The following is an 18,635-nucleotide window of genomic DNA, read 5'->3' as shown; positions in this document are numbered from 1 at the left end:
TAGCAGTTTGTTTAGGTTGAAAATCATTTGTTTGGTTTTTGTTTATTTCATAAAAGTCCGAAGGTTGTTGTGAGTGTATGTTGATATTCATATTTGAGATAAAGTTGCAATAAAGACATTATTGATAAACCATACCCCTGTAGCCGTTCCTGATAAACCCTACCCCTATAAACATTTCAAATAAATTCTCCGCCCGTAACCTTTTCTCTGTAACTTTTCCTGGTAAATTTCTCATTTTCTCTCTGACACGTGCAGTGAAATTCTTAATGTAACCCTTCTTTTATTTTATTTTTTTCCACATTCTATTAAACCAGGTCCACCTTTTTGGTTACATGAACCAATAAACTCCCAAGCAGTGTTAGGAGCTTCACAAACAACCATACACTGTTCTGCTGGTGGTTATCCTAGACCTAAACTCCTATGGTTTAAGAAAGGTAAGATTATTAATTATTGGATTTAAAGCATCTTGTTGATATTTCTTTGAGTCATTTTTGGCGATGAGGAACGTCAATAAAAACCAAATATTCTTCAGGTCCTTCAGGCTCCTTGACTCCTATCTCCAGGAGCTACAAGATGAAAGTGTTGGACAACGGAACACTGTTGATTAACGACGTTAAGGAGACAGATTCAGGAACGTACTTGTGTCAGGTCGAAAACGGAGTGGGAGAAAGCTTGGAGAAGGCTGTACGTCTGTCAGTCCACGGTAATAAAGAGATGGCGTTTAAGGCAAAAAATAAAAACCCTAAAAATAAAATGTAATAATGTGAGCGAAAATTCAACGTATAATAATTTTTAAAAGAATGCTCGAAAGATGATTTTCACTGTAGAATGTTTTCTGAAAACGAAACATCATTTATAACTTTGCACAAACAATTAATAAAACGTCCGTTCACAGGAAGAGAGATAGAGAAAGGTAAATAGGTTACCGACACTTATTTTCATTTACTTGGGTATACCGCAGCCATAAAAAGGTTCTAGGATAAATATTCTAAAACGTTCAGTGTAATGTTGTAATATTATGTATTAACGTAATATGGACGAATGTATTAATGTTATGATATTATGTATTAACGTAGTATTGACGTAATATGGACGGATAGATTTGTACCATAAAAGTAAGTGTGAACGTGTAGCCTACGTGATATTTGTAGTTCGATTAAAACATATGGTACCAGATAATTGCTCTTTGTCATAATTTAAAGGGGAATACACATTAATATGTGGGTGGAGCTCCTCATGAACTAAGTGTATTTACAACTTTCTTGTAGTTTAATATTGCTTCACAAAGGTAGGTAATTAAGCTTGATGTTTTTTAGTCTTTTAGTTTTAGCGAAATTAATTGAAATTAGTAGAATTCAAGATCTGTCATTAGGGTAGTCGACTTGTAAACTGCTGGTCACGAGTAGGAAACCATTCCCATCTGTGGAGGCATTATGATGGCATCACGTTTTATTATTATTTGGTAAATAATAGCCCAAAAGTTGACAGTGGGTGGTGTTAACTAGCTGCCTTCCATCTTGTCTATCACTTCAAAATTAGGAGGTAACAATTAGCACGAAATTATACAAACAAATAATACAGATAAGTTTGTTATATTCAATACTCACTTAGTCTATTTGTTCGACAATACCGGTAAGTGTTATATTCAATACTCACTTAGTCTATTTGTTCGACAATACCGGTAACTTTGTTATTGTCAAGACACTTGTAGTTGATTTGTTGGATAAGTATCGTACTGTAATGGAACTCTTGCTTATATGATAGTAGAAAAAAATATTTTTGTTATGCTGTGTGCAACCCCCAACTTCGTAATATTTTTATGCTGCGTGCTTGTAGATTTTCAATAGGGATCACGATTTTCCCGTTTCGTCTTCGTTTCCCATTATGGAGAACTTTATTTTTCTCCATTTTCAGGGTATGTATATGACGTTATAAATATGTCACACGCGAATCCAATGCACTGGCGCCACGGGTAATTAAAATTAATCTTTCTACTGAAGAAATAGTAGAACTGGTTTTCCAAAAAGTAACATTTAGACTAAATAGGTAAATCTAGAAATATTATTACGATTACTTGAAACTCGCCGTGTCAAGTAATATAAAGGTTTTAAACCCAAAATAAAGTTATTTACTTTCATTACGCAAGTGAAAACACGTAAATCTTCTTAGTTTATGGACAACACAGATAAATTTATCTTCAAGATTCTTATAGTTTATTTGCTGGATAATTGCTACAGTAGAAGGCACTGTTTGAAAACAGATGTAATTAAAATATATTTTTCTGGGGTTTAAAAACTGGAGACGCTGAATATTTTATAAGTTTAAATAACATTTGTTGGTTTAAAAGTTTGTTTTTTTCACAATAGACGGCGCCTGCGGTGTGAATTGTTTTAGCGTTGTATATCCGCGCGAATAACATTTTCTTTGTAATGTAAGTTGAATGTACATGTGTCATTTGTTATATAATGGGTAGAACATACCAAATAAAAATCGAATACAACCTGGATGTTTTCATTATTTTGTTTTAAATATAATGTACTGGTCAAATTATTCATAAAAATTATGTTCTTTGATTTTCAAATCGCCACCGGGTGGACTTATCATCGGATAGATAAAATTTCAAAGAGGTTTAATGTCCTTGAATAACCCTATCAAATAATGATTAGCTTTTAAAGATTTAATGATCGAATACTTTAAACATTTGTGTGTGTGTGTGTGCAGCACCACCATTGATTCAACGAGAAAGAGAGACGCTAACATTTAAACGTGGAGAAACTGGGCTACTGAGTTGCGCGACAAAGGGCGAACTTCCGCTGATTGTGAAATGGCTGAAAAACCACGGGAATCTCGAACCCTGGTCAAACAGGTACCAATACTATGTCAAAAATTGACATGGTTTAGCGAATTATATTTTAATTATCTTAAATTCCATTGATATGAAATCTTTTTTGTCAATATTATAAAGTATTGTTAATAAGATAATTTGTGATTTTATTGAGACCAAAAACATGTTTTTGAGAAACTTTGTTTAATATTTCAGTAGAAATTATTACAGTTTAAAAACTGTTACATTGTAAATTTATATAATAAATATTGTTCAACTTTCATTTTGCTTTTGTTTCAAAGAAAAAATTCGTTGTATTTCTTAAAACTTTCTTTTCTTCGAAATAACAGCCATGAAACATACACTGAAGATACCTTTGAAGGAATTAAGTCTATTCTAGTTCTCAGGAATATTCAGCCACATGATTCTGCCCTCTATGCCTGCAAAGTTAGAAATAATTTTGGGACTGATGAGCTAAGTTTTAATGTAATTATCAATGGTAAGAAGTTAATCAATGCTAAATCATTTTATAATCAGTCAGATTTAATGATGAGACATTGACTAAAGAGGTGATGAGGTTAAGCCTATTTCGATAATGTATAATGTATGAAAATTGCAGTTTTAATTAAGCTAAAAGTTATGAACATCAGCTAGATACTACTACAGAATATTTCAATAAATCACTTAATACTGAAATAACAATAAGAAGATTTAAAACTGTTTTAGTTGTCATATTGCAACATCTTGTGATGTTATAGCAAACCAGGTCATATAACTATTTTGTTTTTATTTCTTTGTAACTTAGCAAACTAACTGAAGTATTTTGGAATGACAAGAAATACACTTGAAGTAAAAATATATCAGAACAGCTGGTATATTTTTACGTGAAACATTTTTGTTATGTTTTTACTTTTAATTTTGTTCTAGTTGTCTTGGTGAATTTTGTTTTTTAACATTTAAATTGGAATTTCTCTAAATATCAAATTTCAGGCATGCTTCTGAGATTTTATCACTTAGACAAAAACATTAACCAATTCAAGAATACATGTATATTGAAAATGCTGTTTCACACTGGGACAGCAGTAAGTCTACAGATTAACAATGCTAAAATCAGAGGTTCAATTCTTCACGGTGGAACAGTAGATAGCTTGATGTGGCTCTGCTATAAGAAAAACTCGCACACACTTTTGGAAATTTTTGTTTTGCACATGATGGTAAAAGATAAGAGACAAGTTAATAACACTATGTAACCCAAATTTTGTTCCTGGATAGTATATGTTATTTCTTAATTGCTTACGTTGTAAAAGCACAGAAAATTACCATTATTCCCTTCAAACTTTGCTTTTGTGACCTGGATAATGAAATTTTGAAATTAACCTATTTTCTGTGTAAAAACGGGCAAATCTGCACATTTTCATTTACATAAGGTCTGAATAAAACACATGAATCAAGATTTATATGTATTTTTACTAAAGTTATACAAAAATGTTTAGAAGTGAGTAGTTTTTGAGATTTGTGACTGTTATGTAAACCACTTTCATGTATCAGCCTCCAAATATAGTCTCCCATTATGTTTTAGTTATATGCTCGTTGGTAGCGGAATTCAAAGTTCAGTATATCTTGGTGGAAGTGCTCGTCTTGCCCCTCTGAGTATGCTCCCATGTTCTCCTTGAATTTATCAAAGATATGGACTTTCAGTGACATCCTGCAGCTCATTTTGCCGTAGTTCTTCAATGGAGCCTCAACCAGTTTCACATAATTTTTGGCCTTGTGAGTGCCCAAGAAGCTCTGAACCACTGTGACAAAGCTGGCCCAAGCTTTTTTTTCGTCCCTACTGAGCTTCTTGGGAAATTCTGTGCACTCCAGGATCTTTTCTATTTGTGGTCCAATGAAGACACCAGCTTTGACCTTTGCCTCAGACAGTTTAGGGAAGAAGTCACGAAGGTACTTGAAGCCTGCAGACCCCTTATCAAGAGCTGTGACAAATTATTTCAATGTGACAAAAACCCAGTTTTATGTGCAATGGTGGGAACAACACCTTTTTGGCTTACACTTGATGTTGTACCTCCCCACGGAGAACTTGGTCCATCGTGGCCAGTGCTTCCTGTTGGTAGTGTGCTGCAGTGTCTCTGCTGTCCAAAAGGCAAAGACAACAGGGAAACTTGGTAAAGCCTCCTTGGAGACCCATCAGGAATGCTACCATTTTAAAGTCTTCAATAAGGCTTCTAGCAAGGTCTTGATGCTGTTATATTCCTCTTTGAGGTGCACAGAATGAGCCAAGGGAAGAGACGAATATTTATTCTCATTATGGAGAAGCACAGCTTTGAGGCTTCTGGATGAGCTATCAGTGAAGAGGTGCCACTTGTTCTGGTTACAGGCAATTCCAATTGCCTTGCACAGAGCAGATATATTGTGGCAGGAACAGAGCCCATCTTGACAAGTGAAGAAGCTTGAAAAATGTCAGTGACGCTTCCTCTGACTTGCGACTTGCACATTTTCATCTAACAAATCCTACTACCCTGAGCCTAATTTCAAAAGCTCGGCATTCAACTTTGTTAGACCAAGATCTCTGATCAAGTCATTGAGATCTCGTTGGTTGGGGTAGTATGGATTTCTCTCACCAGCTGCACCTCTGAAATTGTAATCTGGATCGTCAATGTCTACCTCCTCTTCTGATTTGCTGCTCTCTGGCAGAGTGGGTACAGGAAGCTCAGGGCAGTGTGGCACTGGGGCGATGGATGATGGAAGGTCCGAATACATGATAGCAGATGCATTCTTGTCAGCCCGACGTTTGGAAGAGTCCACCATGCAGAAGTAGCAATTGCTAGAGTGATCAGTGGGTTCATGCCAAATTCTTGGAATAGCGAACTTCATGTTTCTCTTTTACTCTGTATCATTCTGCAAAAGAGCAAAATAAAATTATTATGAAAAATAAATTTATTTCATTCACAACTAATGTGTAAGAGGTTCATGCAAAATATTTTATATGTGATATTTTTTCTATACTATTGGAAATTAAAAAAAAAAAGATATTTAAATGTTAAAAGGTCTAAAATTTGTATGATATAAAATCTTACTATTCAAGCAAGCAAAAATTATCCGTCTTACCTTTTAGAGTTTTTTGTATTGCTCGCAGGTAAAATTGAGGTGCCCAGGGTTTTGTCTTGATTCCCAATAGGCATGCCGAAATATGCCTTGTAGGCTTCACACATTTTAGCAGATGCTGTCACAGAGTTCTTTTATGCTCTTGTCTTGATAAATTGGCCACATACATAGCATAATGCATTTGGAGAATGCTTGCAACTTCTTGGTGCCATCTCTGATAAAATCAACTAGGTCTATGTGTTCACATAGGCAGCTAAAACTAAACTGAAGTTGTGAGTGGTGAGACCCTGTATGCATATTACAATGGAAAATTCTAAAAGGTTCTTGAAAATTCTCTTAAGTTCTACAACATTCTAGAAAATTCTTGTAAGTTTGAGAAAATTCTCTATCGGGAAAATGGGTAAATTTGAAAATTTCATTACCTAATTCACAAAAGCAAAGTTTGAAGAGAAAAATAGGTCTTTTCTATTTACTTTAAGCATAAGCAATTGGGAAATAACACTTTCTGCCCAGGAACAAGAAAAAGTAAAAAATTTTGTTACATTGTGTAATCTTTGCTTACAAATGACAGTAAGGGCATATGTCATAACAGTAGAAAGAAGTAAGCAACAGATTAATCATTAAAGTTACCATTTTCAACTTACTTCAGTCAACATTTGTAGCCAAGGTAAGTGAACATTTCATAGTTAACCTTTTAACTGTTCCAGTACCAAGGATAGCTTGTTCATTTGAAGATTCATAGGAAATGGGCTCACTGACTATTACAAGTGTTAATATGTTCTTTTGGAGTGGCTAACTATTGCATCAATTTTAATGCTTTTTTTAAGAGTCTCTAACCATTACATCAGTAGTAAAACTGTTATTTTGGAGTCACTGGCCATCACATCAGTATTAGTGTGTTCTTTTGGAGTCACTGATCATTACAACAGTTTTAATGTGTTCTTTTGGAGAGGCTAACCATTACATCAGTTTTAATGTGTTCTTTTGGAATCATTGACCTTTACATCACTTTGAGCGTGTTCTTCTGATGTCACTGACTATTATAAAAATAAATGTGAAATGTTGAAAAATTAAAGTCATGAAATGTATGCATCACTTGGTTTGAGTAACTCAGGTTTTACTTTGTTTCTAGTGAAACCTAAGTTATTCAAAATGAGTTTGCATGTTATGAAAAAAAAAGAAATTGAAAGAAAGTTATAACAACCAAAGAAAAGCAACTATTTTAAGATTCCTGGATCCACACTTGTGCATAGAAGTTTCCATAATTACATATGTCTTATGTTCTGGTACAAGAATGGCTGTGTATAGTTCAATAGATTACTTAAAACTTTGAATTTTATAGAAACATTAAAGTGTCTTCAGTGTTTTTTCATTTAGAAATTAATAAATATATTAATGTATTCACAGAAGTATCATATAGTTGTACATGGATATTTCTTTAGACTTGTTGTAACTCATAAATAATATATTATTATTTTGTTACTTTGCTCTACACAGTACAAGTGAAAGTTAGTCTATTATCTTAAATTATTTCATGGACTTTAAAAGCACTGAGAGCTAAAGTTCTGTGCTACTTATACCACCTACCACAAAAAATAGAGTATTTCAATCATGCTAAGATGATAAGAACTGTCGAATGATAGCATATGGTAAATCTACATTTTTATTATTAAAGTTGCATCATATTTTGAAATGTGAATTATCATGTGATTAATTCCCAACAATTTAGTGTAGAATACCCTGCTTGTGAAATAAAAATTCACCCCAACATTATATCTGTTCTCTCCTTATTTCAAAAGTGAATGTTAAGCTTTGCCTGCATGCACTAAACAGGAGACAAACGAAATATTCAACAGACATCACAGTTCACGATGTATAAGATAAAAATGAAGTGATTAACCTACTTTCTCTCACAAGTTTCACTATTCTGAACAGAACCACCCGAGAGTCCGTATCAGGTTGCACTCAGTGACATCCGTGGTCGAACAGCCAGGGTGACATGGCAGATTTCTACCACTCTGACAGCAATTACTCAGTTCATTGTTCGGTTTTGGCCAACAACAGGTGATTCAACTTATCATCAGTTCATTAAAGTAAGACAGTGTGTTATACCATTTTTATGTAGTTATGTTTGTTTTTGAAGTTCGAGCAAAGCTACATGAGGGCTATTTGCGTTATTTAGTTATGTTTCAAGTGCACTTATATATTGTGCCTCCAGACACTAATATACTAATTTTATTTATTTACTTATATAAAGGTAAAAAAACAACTCGCAGACTTCAAGAAGAAACTTTATCTTTTGATAAAAGAACGTTATTGCTTCGAGATCTTCATCCTGGTACAGAATACACAGTAGAAATTCAGTCAGAGAACAGTATAGGGTTCAGTGAACCTTCTGACCCTGTAAGGTTTACCACAATGGAGGAAGGTAGGTTTCTGATTTTTGTCACATTATAGAATACCTTGAAGAAATTTAAGCAATGAATAGGAGTTAATGAAATATTTGGTCATGTTAGACTCACAAACATTAAGAGAAAGATGGTTGTACTGAAGAAACAGAATTCCTATGGAGAAGTGATTTATATAAGTGATTTTAATAAACTAAAATAAATATTTACCCCATAATGTGTTTCAAGAATCTGAATATAATCCAGCCTACTTTTTAACAGAACCAAGCTCAGCCCCTGTGGATATCAAGGTGGCAGCTGTTGATTCACAGACATTAATGGTATCTTGGAAGGTGAGAAAAGAAATTGTTGAAATACAGAAAAGATACAATGTACACAATAGATCACGTTCATACAACGTATGCAATATATGTAAAAACAGCTGGTATGGGTAGAGAAAGCACTATGTAGAAGAGAGAATAACGTTTTGTAGAGAAAGCACTATGTAGAAGAGAGAATAACGTTTTGATCTTCTTCAGTCATTGTTGTTCACTCCTCTACATAGTGCTTTCTCTTCCCATACCAGCCGATTGTACATGTATAATTTTCTCTACAAATGGGTTTTCTCGTTATCACGAACATACACAATAGATCACTGAGGCACAACAAACACAAGGACAAAGATTTGTATCAATGTTTAATGACCACTGTCTACACAGTAGAGTAAAAGATTTGTATTAGCATTTAAGGACAACAGTCGACACAGTAGAGTAAAAGATTTGTATCAACATTTAAGGACCACAGTCTACTGGCTGGTGCAGACCCTGAAGAAGAATGAAAATGTTTCTTTCAGCTTAAGGACCACTGTATAGTGTGATATTCTTGAAACATAAGTGTTGAAGATCATGGTCCATCTTGGTACTCTTCAAACATAACTGATAAGGACCATAGTACACTTTGATACTCTTGCAGCATAACTATTAAGGATCATGGTATACTTTGGTACTCTTGAAACATAATTGTTCTTGTTCACATAGTGGTAGTTTTCTTTTGTCCAAACCGACTTCCTCATTCACATGGTGATAGTTTTCTTGTACCCAATGCTATTTCTTTCCTTGTTCATTTAGTGGCAGTTTTGTTGTACCTAAAGCTACTTCCTTCCTTGTTTACATGGTGATAGTTTTCTTGTACCCAATGCTGCTTCCTTCCTTGTTCTCGTAGTGGTAGTTTTGTTGAACCGAAAGCCTACTTTCTTCCTTATTTCACTCAGTGTGGATTCCTGTACGTGGTGAGGGAACCTCCCAGGAAAGGTTCTATTCTGTTAGATTATCTCCTCTGGGATCTAAACATCCACCCACGTGTTTGCCGTGCGTGGTGACCCGTGAAGGGGAGGAGAGGATCCTGGTGGTTGAGTGGTCCAACCCTAACACACCACTTTGACCTTGAATTTCTCTAGACGGGAGGCCTTTGGGTAGCCTCCTTGGGTCAATCGGTTGGCCCACTCGGGCAAGGGCCAACCAAGTACCAATGTTGGATGTTCTCAACAGGTGTTGTGGACATTGTATCTGATGCTGGTGTTTGGGTATAGTGCTCACGAAACCCTGACATTGCTGCAGTGTCATTGTTTGACATTGTAGTGCATCCCCTCATAGGGCTTCATGGTAGGTGGGGTCAGTGAGTACCGAAATATTTCTTTTTTTTATTATGGATTCTCCAAATACTTTAAATAAAACAATGAAAAAACAGTTTGTAGGTTAGCGACCACATCTTGGAGATTCTGAACAGCAATCTTCAACACCTGTAACACCTGTTGTACCCCTTTTTCTTATGCTGCATTCTCTTTCAGACAAACCTTTAGGGCAGATGTCTCCCTTTTTCATTCAGAAGGGACCATAGGGACTTGTTTGCTCACCAAAGTCAGTAAAAAAGCTTTGATCTGGTGACATATTGGTGGAAACATCCACATCTCAACACAGTGAACTCCTCTTGCATTCAAAGGCAATTGAGGATATACCTATTGAGGTTACACCTCATGCTACTTTGAATTCATCACGAAGAGCTATTGTTGAGAGGGACTTGAAGAACATAACTGAGTCTGAGATTCTCACTGGTTTTTCCACCCAAGAAGTTTCTGCAGTGAGGCTATCTACAATTGGAAATATGGAATTACAGTGCAGACCAGTGTCCTCATTCTGACATTTACATCACCACATCACCCTGCTACCATCAAGGCAGGTTGTCTTAATTGCAAGGCACGGCCATACATTCCAAACCCTCTTCAATGTTTCCAGTGTCAGCAGTTCTGTCACTTGAAAATATCATGTCATGGTTCCTTGACATGTGCTCATTGTTGTGACAAGGACCATGATGCCTTGAGTGTGAAATAGACCCTCATTGCATCAATTGCAATGGCTCTCACCCGTCCTACTTTCGTTTTGCCCTAAATGGTTGGAAGAAAATAAAAATCAGCATTTGAAAATGCTTCATAACATTACTTACCCTGAGGCTTGAAAGTTTCTGTCCACCACTTCATCTTGGACATATGCTGCTGCACTTCATTCCACTACTACAGTGGAAGTGCAGGCATATCTTTGTGTGCCTCCAAAAGAATTGTTCTCGAACAAAATGAAAAGTCTTTTGACCTCCTGGGTTAAAAACGTTGATGAATCAACTTCAACACCCATCTCTAACCCTCACATACATTCCAGCGAATCCCAAGATCCACTTTCTTTAGTTCCAGGTACAAGCATGTCCTTTGGTGCATCTTCTCCTTCACCCCAAGATACAAAACGATCATTCATTCATGTCCTCAGTCGCTGGAATCCTCTTCCAACAGCAAAGACCTCCTCAACTGACCCAGGACAGTCAAAATACCTCCTTTGAATAGGCAGTAACGAAAAAAATGTGGTCATAAACAGAAGGGTTCTCCACCCAATTCACCATGGTCTGAGTCAAAACAAAAATGGCTATTTTGATACAATAAAACTATCGATGTTTACATTCTAATATGGATGACATCAAAACACTTATTGTTTCTTACTATCCAGTATGTCTTTCCTTACAGGAAACATTTCTGAAACCTGCCAATACAGTCACTTTTCGGCAGTTTTCTTTGTACAGAAATGGCAAGCTGTGTAATGGACGAATGCATGGATGGGTGGGCACTGTTGGTTGATCAGCATGTGCCTATCCTGTCTTTGCTACTCGACATACCCTTGCAGGCCATAGCCATCTGTGTTTCCTTGAATAATACCATGATTATTTGCTCTCTTTACCTGTTACCTGGAGAAGAGACCTGTGATCAATCAGACATCGATGCTCTCGTTCAACAGTTGCCATCTGCCTTTTTAATCCTGGGGGACTTTAATGGATATCATCCCCTCTGGGTAAGTACTGATATTGATAGGAGGGGTCGCTCCGTAGAGCATATGCTCTCTGATGACAACCTTTTTCTTTCCAATACTGGTTCTTTTACTTATTTTCATGCACCTAGTCAGTTGTTTACTGCTATTGATATCTCTATTTTCTCCTCTTCACTATTCTCCCTTTTTCGTGGATGGTTCACAATAATCCACGAGGCAGTGATCATTTTCCTATAATTTTGAGAGAGACTGGCTGTAGTCAATGCCACCTGACTTGTGTGCACTGGTGGAAGCTGGATCAAGCAAACTGGCCCTCTTTCATTGCTCTTGCAGAACTTGATCCTGCCATCGTCTGTAACATATGACAATATGGGCAGCATTAACTGACTGTATTATACAAGTAGCTGCTGAATGCATTCCAAAAATCTCGACACGTTTTCCATAGTATCCTCATCTGTGGTGAAATCCTGCCTTCCACATGACATGGAAGACTCAAAAATGGGCCTGGGATACTTTATGTGGGTATCCCACATTCTCGCACTGCATTGCTTTTCAGCAGGCCCCTGCACATGCTCGGGTAAAACATCAAAGCCAGAAGGAATCTTAGACTAAGTTCACAACCAGCATATCTTCTACCACCAGTTCCAAAGTCATATGGGACAAGATTCGAAAGGTCAGTGGGTAATATAATTCTGTCCCCTCTCGACCTTGTACATCAAGCAGCTATGGGACAAATGTTCAAGAGCACTGGACATCCTCCGTGTCTTCTCTGCCATCACTTGGGGAGCAGATCGATGTTCTCTACTCAACTATGGATCACTGGTCTATGGCTCTGCCAGGACCTCAGCCTTATAGATGCTAGACCTCATTCATCATCAAGGCCTTTGGCTCTCACTGGGGCTTTCCATACCTCCCCAGTTCAAAGCTTATACGTAGAATCTTATGAACCTTCTCTGCTCCTTTGCCGTTTGCAACTGTTTTTACTATATTCTTCAAAACTTCCTTCCTTACCAAAGCATCCCACCTGGGGATGTGTTTTTTTTTCCTCAGTTGGCCATACTTTTTCAGAACAGACGATCTTCCATTGCTCCTTTTAGCCTTTGCAAACCGACTGGCCCATTTTTCTTTAACGTTAATCTACTTCTATCCAGTTTTTCTGGATAACGGGCCACGTTGGTATTTGCAGGAATGAGCTCATCGACACCACAGCTAAGTCTATCTGCTCTGGCACTATCACTGCTGTGCCTGTCCCATACATGGACTATGGTCCTGTATTTAAGGCTTGACTCCATGCCAGCTGGCAGTCTACATGGAGTAAACAACCTGAAAACACGTTTTTCCAAATAAAACCCTATATTGGACTTTGGCCATCTTGCTTCTATAAGGATCAGAAAGAGAAAGTTGTTCTAACTAGACTATGCATTGGTTACAGTTTTTTAACTCATTGTTTTCTTTTATCTGGGACTGATGCACCAATGTGTAGTCTGTGTGATACTCAGGTCACAATAAGCTACATTTTACATTCTTGCCGTTGTTATGACTCTCAACGACGGCACCATTTTAAACATGTTCTGCTCCAAGGTTTATCCATAATGTTAGACAGTGTCAATGGTGATGGTGACACTGTACACCTTGGAAATGTCTTTAGTTTTTTAAAGGCATTTAATCTTTTTAATGCTATTTAAGTTTTTTAATTTATATTTTAGACCTTTTATAATGTGATTTCCATTTAAGAATGGAAATCCATCTAGTTCGATTTTAAATTAGAAATTGGCCTTAACATCAAATAACTCGAAACCAGGACGGGAAATTCCAACTTCAGATGACTAACGCTGCTGTTTGAACTACCCATTAGTCATCCTGGCGAGGTATTATTAAAATTTTGCTGCAAGTCCTTTTAAACTTTTATTACTTTTTGAAAATGGCCATAACGTCAACTAACTCTGAACCAGGACTGGAAAAGCCAACTTCAGGTGACTGACGGTGGTTTTTGAACTTACCTGTTAGCCTTCCTAGCGAGTTATGATAATTACATGTACGCTATAGAAAGTCCTTTACAACTTGTATTATTGAAGTTTTTCTCTTACTGCTGTAGACTGGATGTAAACATTGGTTTTATGCTGTTTATGTTTTAACTTTGTATTGTTTTACCTTAATTTCCTTTTATGAATTTTACTAAATTTACTTTAATTTTAACTTTTTACCAAATATTTGGCACAAATAGCATAGCTGCTTTGTGCCATAAAACACCAAACCAATCAACCAATCCTTTGTTCACATCGTGATAGTTTTCTTGTACCTAAATCTACTTCCTTCCTTGTTCACATAATAGTTTTTTTGTATCCAGACCCACTTGCATTTTCTCAGTCTTGTTTGATAGTATAAGTTCATGCAGTTTGTTTACTTCTTATATCTTTGACTGAGGACCACTAAAAATAAACAAGTCGGTATTGTGCGAGAAGTGTATAAAGAAATCTAATAACAGTAATATAATACAATAATATATCTCCAAAATGGTTTGTGTAATGTAAAAAAAAAAAAACAAGTAGAAGATTAATATATGTGTAAAAACGGCTCATTGTTCGCTCCTCTACGTAAAATATTTTCTCAACCCAAACGAGCCGTTTTTCCATATATATTTCTCTACAAGTGGGTTTTCTCAACATCACTGAAATAGAAGATTGTACTGGTAAGAATTCCTCAAGATTCAGTTCTCATCAAAGGTATTTGTGGTCAAATCGATCAACTAGATTCTGCTATTTCTAATATCAACTATAACTCCACGTTAACCAAAGAACTTTTTGCAAACTATTTATTATCCTGGACAGCTCAATATAAAGGAGCTCAGCAACCTATGTTACACACACACACACACACACACACACACACACACACATATATATATATATATTATTTGAACATATTTTATTAATGTATGTTTTTCTCCTCAAACATCTTGCAAATAATAAAGGTTTTACTCTGTTATCTTTCCAAAACAGTGAACCATAAAACAAGGCATGTGGTGTTCTTTCCTTTCATTGATTAACCCAAGTGGAGAAACTTTCACATGAGGCTTATGGTAAACTGTGAATTCAAGTGCATGAAGTCTCTACAATTGATTGAATCTTATCAAACTACTAACACTTTTTATCAACAAGATGTTTGTACATTGAGTGTTATGACTGTATTCAGTACCCAATTTTGTAGCTCTAAAACTGAATTATTGACGATTTTATTAATCCACAATGAATTTTACAAACAACCATTGTTTAAATATTACCTTCTTATTTGTTTGTTGTTTTATGATCATCAGTAGATCATTAATTTATAGTATCTGCTACTTTCTCAGAGTCCCCCAAGAGAGCACTGGAATGGAGTTCTTAAAGGTTACTATGTCAGCTACAAGGTCAAAGACTCTTCAAATAGGTTCTCTTATGAGACTGTAACGACAGATGATGTCATAGACAATGAAATAGCAATTCAAGGTTTGAACTTTGGAACAGAATACGTAGTGACTGTGAAAGCTTTTAACAGTGCAGGAACTGGACCTTCCTCAGAGGAAGTGATGTGTGCCACACTCCGGGGAGGTGAACTTGTTTATAAACATAGTTAGATAGTTTTAAGTTCTAAATTTCTCATAGCCTTTATCAGCTGTTTCTGTTGAATAAACTGGATATCTAAAGAACAGTTCAATGCTGGGATATTGGTAAGTCTATAGATCCAAAATATTAACACAACAGACAGTCCAATAGGCTTTGCTATACAAACACACATCTAGAGAATACTGACCTGCAAAAACATTATATCTCCATGTAATGGATTAAAACAGTCTATTGCTTAATGTATTTATTTTTATTAGATTTTTCTCATAGAGTAAAATTGTATGAAACATTTTATCTTTATCATACAGATCCACCATCTGCTCCAGACCTAAGACTTGTAAGTGTAAATTTTGATGCTCTGAAGTTAGACTGGAGAACCCCACAGATCAACTTACCTGTTCTACGTATGTATGTTAAAGAAATCTCCGATTACACAGTTAACCACTAACTTGATAATTACATTATTCTGTATTTTGTCTTTGTTCTCATGAAGTTATTGTAACACTTTCAGGGATATCAATGAGTGTCTACAAAATAAACTTAGTGTAGCAGAAATGTTTTACTTATTTTGTAGCATGTTTATCAGTCATGTAACTTTTCATGCTTACAATCCTTCTTTGGTTCTCTATGGGTGTTTAAGTGTCATTGAAGTATCTGGTTATGTCTTTCCTCACTTTATGACAACACTAATGGTTTGTAAAGTAAGTAGTAATGCCTTGCTCATGGTCTGGTTCTTTGTGTCACTCATAGAATCATGTGATTTTCAGAATACAATTTAGAAATTAAAGAAAATGGCAAAAGCAAGCAGCAGCTCCACCTTCCAGGAACAATAAACAACTATCAGTTAATGCATCTGAAGGCAGGATCAAAGTACGAGGTCAGTCTGGCTGCCTACAATACATTTGGAAAGGGCAGAGCTTCAGCACCAATTGTGGCTTTTACTGAAATTACTGGTAAGGAAGAAAGACAGGTTTACATGCTAATTGTCGATATGAGTAACTACTTTTATCACACCATGTTGTGATGATCAAACTTAGAAACTACTCACTTTATTTGTTGGAAAAACTAACTTTCAAATAGTTATGTAATGGGTTTCTATAGTTACACTGAATACAAACTGATCCTTGTGTTTATTCTTCCTCAACAAGTTAGTGTAGTGAGTTTCTATAGTCACAGTGAACACTAACAGATCCTTGTGTTTGTTCTTCCTCAACAAGTTGGTGTAGTGAGTTTCTATAGTCACAGTGAACACTAACTGATCCTTGTGTTTGTTCTTCCTCAACAAGTTGGTGTAGTGAGTTTCTATAGTCACAGTGAACACTAACTGATCCTTGTGTTTGTTCTTCCTCAACAAGTTGGTGTAGTGAGTTTCTATAGTTACAGTGAACACTAACTGGTTCTTGTGTTTGTTCTTTCTTAACAAGGTAGTGTAGTGAGTTTCAGTAGTTACAGTGAACACTAGTTGGTCCTTTTGTTCTTCGTTAACAAGGTAGTGTAGTGAGTTCCTGTAGTTACTCTAAAGTGTTGATTTTTTTCTTCTAGGTGAATCCTCAGATGAAAATTCTAACACTGAACCATTTTATCTTCGTTTATATTTTATAATACCAGTAGCAACATCTGTAACTGTTATCATCTGTGCTGTTGTAGTTGCTTGGGCTTGTCTGAAGAAAGAACATATTGTAGAAAGTAAGTGTTGGAAGTACTTTATTGTCTGAAGAAAGAACATATTGTAGAAAGTACATGTTGGAAGTACTTTATTGTCTGAAGAAAGAACATATTGTAGAAAGTACATGTTGGAAGTACTTTATTGTCTGATGAAGGAACATATTGTAGAAAGTACATGTTGGAAGTACTTTATTGTCTGATGAAGGAACATATTGTAGAAAGTAAGTGTTGGAAGTACTTTATCATCTGATGAAGGAGCATATTGTAGAAAGTAAGTGTTGGAAGTACTTTATTGTCTGATGAAGGAACATATTGTAGAAAGTAAGTGTTGGAAGTACTTTATTGTCTGATGAAGGAACATATTGTAGAAAGTAAGTGTTGGAAGTACTTTATTGTCTGATGAAGGAACATATTGTAGAAAGTAAGTGTTGGAAGTACTTTATTGTCTGATGAAGGAACATATTGTAGAAAGTAAGTGTTGGAAGTACTTTATTGTCTGATGAAGGAACATATTGTAGAAAGTAAGTGTTGGAAGTACTTTATCGTCTGATGAAGGAACATACTGTAGAAAGTAAGTGTTGGAAGTACTTTATTGTCTGATGAAGGAACATACTGTAGAAAGTAAGTGTTGGAAGTACTTTATCGTCTGATGAAGGAACATATTGTAGAAAGTAAGTGTTGGAAGTACTTTATTGTCTGATGAAGGAACATATTGTAGAAAGTAAGTGTTGGAAGTAGTTTATTGTCTGATGAAGGAACATATTGTAGAAAGTAAGTGTTGGAAGTACTTTATCGTCTGATGAAGGAACATACTGTAGAAAGTAAGTGTTGGAAGTACTTTATTGTCTGATGAAGGAACATACTGTAGAAAGTAAGTGTTGGAAGTACTTTATCGTCTGATGAAGGAACATATTGTAGAAAGTAAGTGTTGGAAGTACTTTATTGTCTGATGAAGGAACATATTGTAGAAAGTAAGTGTTGGAAGTAGTTTATCGTCTGATGAAGGAGCATATTGTAGAAAGTAAGTGTTGGAAGTACTTTATCGTCTGATGAAGGAACATACTGTAGAAAGTAAGTGTTGGAAGTACTTTATCGTCTGATGAAGGAACATATTGTAGAAAGTAAGTGTTGGAAGTACTTTATTGTCTGATGAAGGAACATATTGTAGAAAGTAAGTGTTGGAAGTAGTTTATCGTCTGATGAAGGAGCATATTGTAGAAAGTAAGTGTTGGAAGTACTTTATTGTCTGATGAAGGAACATATTGTAGAAAGTAAGTGTTGGAAGTACTTTATCGTCTGATGAAGGAACATACTGTAGAAAGTGTTTGAAGTACATTACTGTCTGATGAAGAAACATACTGGAGAAAGTAAGTGTTGGAAGTAGTTTAAGATCTTTAACAATTTTGTTATTTCACACAAAACAAGTCTTTTAGTGTAAATTTCAATCAAATTAGAATGGAAATTATTATTTATTATACTTAAGTTGTTCATTACATTTCAGAAAATCAACCAATTTATGTAGCGTATGGAACACGTTCTGCTTATGGTCCTCCCCCCATTTTAGATTCATGTAACAGCAGGATTCTTGAAAATGGATATGATATACCATGGGATACACCAGGATACAGAATTAGTGGGGTAAGTTCAATCTTTATTTCTTACATAACATGACTTATGCTGTCTTGTCTGT

At 35.7% G+C, this 18,635-nt stretch overlaps 1 protein-coding gene across 5 annotated transcripts in view; it reads left to right on the top strand.

Annotated features, from left to right (window-relative positions):
- LOC143253520 (cell adhesion molecule Dscam1-like) overlaps positions 1 to 18,635 on the top strand; it is a 42,971-nt gene that overhangs the window by 20,317 nt on the left and 4,019 nt on the right. For 4 of the 5 annotated variants that reach the window (XM_076507534.1, XM_076507536.1, XM_076507535.1 and 1 more), the window contains 12 exons: positions 315 to 434; positions 533 to 703; positions 2,722 to 2,866; positions 3,175 to 3,323; positions 7,865 to 7,993; positions 8,187 to 8,357; positions 8,599 to 8,669; positions 15,028 to 15,265; positions 15,589 to 15,684; positions 16,048 to 16,233; positions 16,823 to 16,966; positions 18,447 to 18,583. In XM_076507534.1, the coding sequence (XP_076363649.1) occupies positions 315 to 434; positions 533 to 703; positions 2,722 to 2,866; positions 3,175 to 3,323; positions 7,865 to 7,993; positions 8,187 to 8,357; positions 8,599 to 8,669; positions 15,028 to 15,265; positions 15,589 to 15,684; positions 16,048 to 16,233; positions 16,823 to 16,966; positions 18,447 to 18,583 (1,757 nt within the window). The remainder of the gene's footprint in view (positions 1 to 314; positions 435 to 532; positions 704 to 2,721; positions 2,867 to 3,174; positions 3,324 to 7,864; positions 7,994 to 8,186; positions 8,358 to 8,598; positions 8,670 to 15,027; positions 15,266 to 15,588; positions 15,685 to 16,047; positions 16,234 to 16,822; positions 16,967 to 18,446; positions 18,584 to 18,635) is intronic. The other variant, XM_076507537.1, reaches the window with a different exon arrangement.

Source organism: Tachypleus tridentatus, chromosome 6 (assembly GCF_004210375.1).
Source record: "Tachypleus tridentatus isolate NWPU-2018 chromosome 6, ASM421037v1, whole genome shotgun sequence".
Taxonomy (NCBI): domain Eukaryota; kingdom Metazoa; phylum Arthropoda; class Merostomata; order Xiphosura; family Limulidae; genus Tachypleus; species Tachypleus tridentatus.
Note: the sequence above shows the minus strand (reverse complement) of the source record. Positions and strands in the feature narration are given on the sequence as shown.